Here is a 7,500-nt window from a genome sequence, read left to right as displayed (position 1 = left end):
AGTGGGTGGGACTGTAGTAAGACAGGTAGAAGTGGGTGGGACTGTAGTAAGACAGGTAGAAGTGGGTGGGACTGTAGTAATGCCAGGTAGAAGTGGGTGGGACTGTGGTAATGACAGGTAGAAGTGGGTGGGACTGTAGTAATGACAGGTAGAAGTGGGTGGGACTATGTTAATGACAGGTAGAAGTGGGTGGGACTATGTTAATGACAGGTAGAAGTGGGTGGGACTGTAGTAATGACAGGTAGAAGTGGGTGGGACTGTAGTAATGACAGGTAGAAGTGGGTGGGACTGTAGTAATGACAGGTAGAAGTGGGTGGGACTGTAGTAATGACAGGTAGAAGTGGGTGGGACTGTAGTAATGACAGGTAGAAGTGGGTGGGACTATGTTAATGACAGGTAGAAGTGGGTGGGACTGTAGTAATGACAGGTAGAAGTGGGTGGGACTATGTTAATGACAGGTAGAAGTGGGTGGGACTGTAGTAATGACAGGTAGAAGTGGGTGGGACTGTAGTAATGACAGGTAGAAGTGGGTGGGACTGTAGTAAGCCTGGTAGAAGTGGGTGGGACTATGTTAATGACAGGTAGAAGTGGGTGGGACTATGTTAATGACAGGTAGAAGTGGGTGGGAGTGTAGTAATGACAGGTAGAAGTGGGTGGGACTATGTTAATGACAGGTAGAAGTGGGTGGGACTGTAGTAATGACAGGTAGAAGTGGGTGGGACTGTAGTAATGACAGGTAGAAGTGGGTGGGACTGTAGTAAGACTGGTAGAAGTGGGTGGGACTGTAGTAATGACAGGTAGAAGTGGGTGGGACTATGTTAATGACAGGTAGAAGTGGGTGGGACTATGTTAATGACAGGTAGAAGTGGGTGGGACTATGTTAATGACAGGTAGAAGTGGGTGGGACTGTAGTAATGGCAGGTAGAAGTGGGTGGGACTGTAGTAATGACAGGTAGAAGTGGGTGGGACTGTAGTAATGACAGGTAGAAGTGGGTGGGACTATGTTAATAACAGGTAGAAGTGGGTGGGACTGTAGTAATGACAGGTAGAAGTGGGTGGGACTGTAGTAATGACAGGTAGAAGTGGGTGGGACTATGTTAATGACAGGTAGAAGTGGGTGGGACTGTGTAATGACAGGTAGAAGTGGGTGGGACTGTAGTAATGCCAGGTAGAAGTGGGTGGGACTGTGGTAAGACAGGTAGAAGTGGGTGGGACTGTAGTAATGACAGGTAGAAGTGGGTGGGACTATGTTAATGACAGGTAGAAGTGGGTGGGACATGTGTAATGACAGGTAGAAGTGGGTGGGACTATGTTAATGACAGGTAGAAGTGGGTGGGACATGTTAATGACAGGTAGAAGTGGGTGGGACTGTAGTAATGACAGGTAGAGGTGGGTGGGACTGTAGTAATGACAGGTAGAAGTGGGTGGGACTATGTTAATGACAGGTAGAAGTGGGTGGGACTGTAGTAATGACAGGTAGAAGTGGGTGGGACTATGTTAATGACAGGTAGAAGTGGGTGGGACTGTAGTAATGACAGGTAGAAGTGGGTGGGACTGTAGTAATGACAGGTAGAAGTGGGTGGGACTATGTTAATGACAGGTAGAAGTGGGTGGGACTGTAGTAATGACAGGTAGAAGTGGGTGGGACTGTAGTAATGACAGGTAGAAGTGGGTGGGACTGTAGTAATGACAGGTAGAAGTGGGTGGGACTATGTTAATGACAGGTAGAAGTGGGTGGGACTATGTTAATGACAGGTAGAAGTGGGTGGGACTGTAGTAATGACAGGTAGAAGTGGGTGGGACTATGTTAATGACAGGTAGAAGTGGGTGGGACTATGTTAATGACAGGTAGAAGTGGGTGGGACTGTAGTAATGGCAGGTGGCTTCTTTTACTGCTGTTGTTTAATTATGTGTTACTTTTATTTTCCATTTTCTGTTTTTTACTTATCTATTTTTTTTACTTAACACTTCTTTTAAAAATTTTCTTAACTTCTTAAAGTTAAATGGCTACCGACCCGGAGCAAATTAAGGTTAAGCACCTTGCTCAAGGATACATTGACAGATTTTAGCATTAGCTTTAACATTAGCATCTTTGCCACTGAGTTCTTTATACTATTAGCAATAGCATTAGCATACCCTCTTCCACAGACACGGGCTACAGGCTGCAGGTAGCATTCATTAGCTATTGTCAAGCCATTCACATTGCATCCTCTCTCTCTCTCTGTCGAGGAACACACTTAAAGTGGGGAATCTGGGATTTAAACAACAACACTTTTCGTTAGTCATTACTTTAAAAATCCAAAAATTGATGTACCAAACAAGTAATCCCAGATTGCCACTTTAACTATGTACAATAGCTATGTTGAAGTATGTTTCTCTCTAGAGAGGCAAGGGGGGCCCCATTGTTGTGAATGAGTGGAAATAGTTTTGGCATTTGGAACAGAGTGGTTGTAACCTATTAGGTTGGTCCTTGATCATAATGTAGTGTTCCTTGGGGATCGTCAGCTGTTCAAAGCTCAGGACCGGAGAAACAGAGCTTTCCAGTCTTTCATCCCAGGGCCAACATGTATTTAGAGAACGAGAGATGTAGAAAGGAATTGAGGAAGGAAATATCCATTTCTCCAGTGGGTTGTATTGGAAACACGTTGGACAGTCTTTTCAAGCATCAAGTTAAGGGTCATATAATTCCCCACTTGTGCATTTATAAGCTCTGTACCGCATTTGAAGGGATACTATGTGAGCAGCATATGAAATGAATGACTTAATGTGTAATTTGCATTAATTAAATGTTGTCATTAGAATATAAAATGTTTTACGCTCATTTGATGTTCCTATTTCCTGTCCCTGTTGTATTTCAGACATTGGTCAGATGTTCCTATTTCCTGTCCCTGTTGTATTTCAGACATTGGTCAGATGTTCCTATTTCCTGTCCCTGTTGTATTTCAGACATTGGTCAGATGTTCCTATTTCCTGTCCCTGTTGTATTTCAGACATTGGTCAGATGTTCCTATTTCCTGTCCCTGTTGTATTTCAGACATTGGTCAGATGCGTCCTCCTCACGGCAGCGTGACGCCCCAGAAGAACAGCAACCTCCTGGTCATCATCGTGGTCTCCGTGGGAGCCGTTACCGTGGTAGTGGTCGTCATAGTAGCGCTCATATGCACCAGGCGCTCCTCCGCACAACAGAGAAAGTGAGTTGGATTGCCTCTTCATCCTCTTCTCCCCTTCCTCCTCACTCCCCTTCTACCTGTTCCCCTTCCACCTGTTCCCCTTCCTCCTCACTCCCCTTCCACCTGTTCCCCTTCCTCCTCACTCCCCTTCCACCTGTTCCCCTTCCTCCTCACTCCCCTTCCACCTGTTCCCCTTCCTCCTCACTCCCCTTCCACCTGTTCCCCTTCCACCTCACTCCCCTTCCACCAGTTCCCCTTCCACCTCACTCCCCTTCCACCTGTTCCCCTTCCTCCTCACTCCCCTTCCACCTGTTCCCCTTCCTCCTCACTCCCCTTCCACCTGTTCCCCTTCCTCCTCACTCCCCTTCCACCTGTTCCCCTTCCTCCTCACTCCCCTTCCACCTGTTCCGCTTCCTCCTCACTCCCCTTCCACCTGTTCCCCTTCCACCTCACTCCCCTTCCACCAGTTCCCCTTCCACCTCACTCCCCTTCCACCTGTTCCCCTTCCTCCTCACTCCCCTTCCACCTGTTCCCCTTCCTCCTCACTCCCCTTCCACCTGTTCCCCTTCCTCCTCACTCCCCTTCCACCTGTTCCCCTTCCTCCTCACTCCCCTTCCACCTGTTCCCCTTCCTCCTCACTCCCCTTCTACCTGTTCCCCTCACTCCCCTTCCACCTGTTCCCCTTCCACCTTACTCCCCTTCCTCCTCAAATCAAATCAAATCAAAATCAAATCAAATCAAATCAAATTTATTTATATAGCCCTTCGTACATCAGCTGATATCTCAAAGTGCTGTACAGAAACCCAGCCTAAAACCCCAAACAGCAAGCAATGCATGTGAAAGAAGCACTCCCCTTCCTCCTCACTCCCCTTCCACCTCACTCCCCTTCCTCCTCACTCCCCTTCCTCCTCACTCCCCTTCCACCGCTTCCTCTTCCCTTTCCGCCACCTCTTCCCCTTCTGCCACCTTCTCAGCTCACTGGTCACCATAGCAGCACCCACTTGTAGCACGCGCTCCAGCAGGTATATCTCACTGGTCACCCCCAAAGCCAATTCCTCCTTTGGCCACCTTTCCTTCCAGTTCTCTGCTGCCAATGACTGAAACGAACTACAAAAATCTCTGAAGCTGGAGACTCATATCTCCCTCACTAGCTTTAAGCACCAGCTGTCAGAGCAGCTCACAGATCACTGCAGCTGTACATAGCCCATCTGTAAACAGCCCATCTATCTACCTACCTCATCCCCATACTGTATTTATTTATTTATTTATCTTGCTCCTTTGCACCCCAGTATTCATCTTCTGCACATCTACCATTCCAGTGTTTAATTGCTATATTGTAATTACTTCGCCACCATGGCCTATTTATTGACTTAACTCCCTTATCTTACCTCATTTGCACTCACTGTATATAGACTTTTTGTTTTCTTTTGTTCTACTGTATTATTGACTGTATGTTTTGTTTATTCCATGTGTAACTCTTGTGTTGTTGTATGTGTCGAACTGCTTTGCTTTATCTTGGCCAGGTCGCAGTTGCAAATGAGAACTTGTTCTCAACTAGCCTACCTGGTTAAATAAAGGTTAAATAATTGTTTTACTTTTTTTTTTTTGTAAATTAAAAAAACCTTATCCTTCCTCCCCACTCACTTTCTCCCCTTCCCCCTCACCTTCTCCCCTTCCCCCTACCTTCTCCCCTTCCCCTCACCTTCTCCCCTTCCCCCTCACCTTCTCCCCTTCCCCTCACCTTCTCCCCTTCCCCCTCACCTTCTCCCCTTCCCCCTCACCTTCTCCCCTTCCCCCTCACCTTCTCCCCTTCCCCCTCACCTTCTCCCCTTCCCCCTCACCTTCTCCCCTTCCCCCTCACCTTCTCCCCTTCCCCCTCACCTTCTCCCCTTCCCCCTCACCTTCACCCCTTCCCCCTCACCTTCCCCCTTCCCCCTCACCTTCTCCCCTTCCCCCTCACCTTCTCCCCTTCCCCCTCACCTTCTCCCCTTCCCCCTCACCTTCCCCCCTTCCCCCTCACATTTTCCCCCTTCCACCTCTTCCCCTTTAGGAGATATCCTCCCTCTGTATGAATGTGTCCCAAATGGAACACTATTCCCTTCATAGTGCTTGGACCATACCCTGTCAAAGTAGTGTGCACTATATAGGGAATAGGGGGCAATTCGGGACACATATTAGAGTTTTAAAGGAAGGGTATATTAGTTTAAACTTTCTATGTTTACCAGTAAACTATCAGAATTGTTGTAACTTTCAAGGATTTTATGCAATTTTTCACAAGACATCTAGTGGCTATTTTGGTACAGTACTTCAGATTATCACAGGTATCTGTAATTATCTCTGGCCCTCTGTCTGGCCTTATCGCATTTAAACTATATAAAATGATCAAATAAAATGATTTTTTTTTTTTTATAAAAAAAAATAGAATGACAAAGCTGTAGAACATTATCCTAAATATAATCCATCAATTTAGTGAATACCATTGGTGATTAATATGAGGTTTTCACCAAGAAATATCCTTTATTATTTATTGTATTATGTCAATATGTCTTTGTTGTCAGTGTTTTGGCTCCAAAAAAAGTCAATAGCTGGAAGAGTTGCGGAGATAATTTGAGAATTATTGATTAATTAGGCTATTTTCTCTTGAACCATCTGGTCTATCTACTAGAAACGAATTGACAATATGGACACAGATATAAAAAAAATTATAATATAATATAATATATTTTTTTAAGTTATTCAAGTATAAATGACCAAAGTTACTATAGATTGCTATAGATAACCTGTTAATTACCAAAATGAATGAAGATTCTGATAACTTTGGTAAGTTACCGGTAACTTTGCAACGCTAGACGCAGGAACTCTGTGGTCTGCTAGTAGATTAACACAGCGTTCTCTTATTTCAAACCGTTAGCTCAGGAGCGGCACTGTGTTAACACATGTTATATTTCTATTTAAACAGTCTGATATCCTGTTAACACATGTTTTATTTCTATTTAAACAGTCTGATATCCTGTTAACACATGTTATATTTCTATTTAAACAGTCTGATATCCTGTTAACACATGTTATATTTAAACATTTAAACAGTCTGATATCCTGTTAACACATGTTATATTTCTATTTAAACAGTCTGATATCCTGTTAACACATGTTATATTTAAACATTTAAACAGTCTGATATCCTGATAACACATGTTATATTTCTTTAAACAGTCTGATATCCTGTTAACACATGTTATATTTCTATTTAAACAGTCTGATATCCTGTTAACACATGTTATATTCCTATTTAAACAGTCTGATATCCTGTTAACACATGTTATATTTCTATTTAAACAGTCTGATATCCTGTTAACACATGTCATATTTCTATTTAAACAGTCTGATATCCTGTTAACACATGTTTTATTTCTATTTAAACAGTCTGATATCCTGTTAACACATGTTATATTTAAACATTTAAACAGTCTGATATCCTGTTAACACATGTTATATTTCTATTTAAACAGTCTGATATCCTGTTAACACATGTTATATTTAAACATTTAAACAGTCTGATATCCTGTTAACACATGTTATATTTCTATTTAAACAGTCTGATATCCTGTTAACACATGTTTTATTTCATTTAAACAGTCTGATATCCTGTTAACACATGTTATCTATTTAAACAGTCTGATATCCTGATAACAGATGTTATATTTAAACATTTAAACAGTCTGATATCCTGTTAACACATGTTATATTTCATTTAAACAGTCTGATATCCTGTTAACACATGTTATATTTCTATTTAAACAGTTTGATATCCTGTTAACACGTTTTATTTCTATTTAAACAGTCTGATATTCTGTTAACACATGTTATATTTAAACATTTAAACAGTCTGATATCCTGTTAACACATGTTATATTTCTATTTAAACAGTCTGATATCCTGTTAACACATGTTATATTTCAACATTTAAACAGTCTGATATCCTGTTAACACATGTTATATTTCTATTTAAACAGTTTGATATCCTGTTAACACATGTTACATTTCTATTTAAACAGTTTGATATCCTGTTAACACATGTTATATTTCTATTTAAACAGTCTGATATCCTGTTAACACATGTTATATTTAAACATTTAAACAGTCTGATATCCTGTTAACACATGTTATATTTCTATTTAAACAGTCTGATATCCTGTTAACACATGTTATATTTCTATTTAAACAGTCTGATATCCTGTTAACACATGTTATATTTCTATTTAAACAGTCTGATATCCTGATAACACATGTTATATTTCTATTTAAACAGTCTGATATCCTGATAACACAT

The 7,500-nt window shown here is 42.0% G+C and overlaps 1 protein-coding gene across 6 annotated transcripts in view; it reads left to right on the top strand.

Moving 5' to 3' along the window:
* LOC106568544 (netrin receptor DCC) overlaps positions 1-7,500 on the top strand; it is a 597,715-nt gene that overhangs the window by 523,840 nt on the left and 66,375 nt on the right. For all 6 annotated transcript variants that reach the window (XM_045692661.1, XM_045692664.1, XM_045692659.1 and 3 more), the window contains exon 23: positions 3,035-3,191. In XM_045692661.1, coding sequence (XP_045548617.1) covers positions 3,035-3,191 — 157 coding nt within the window. The remainder of the gene's footprint in view (positions 1-3,034; positions 3,192-7,500) is intronic.

The sequence above is a fragment of the Salmo salar genome, chromosome ssa13, assembly GCF_905237065.1.
Source record: "Salmo salar chromosome ssa13, Ssal_v3.1, whole genome shotgun sequence".
In the NCBI taxonomy this organism is placed as follows: Eukaryota; Metazoa; Chordata; class Actinopteri; order Salmoniformes; family Salmonidae; genus Salmo; species Salmo salar.
Note: the sequence above shows the minus strand (reverse complement) of the source record. Positions and strands in the feature narration are given on the sequence as shown.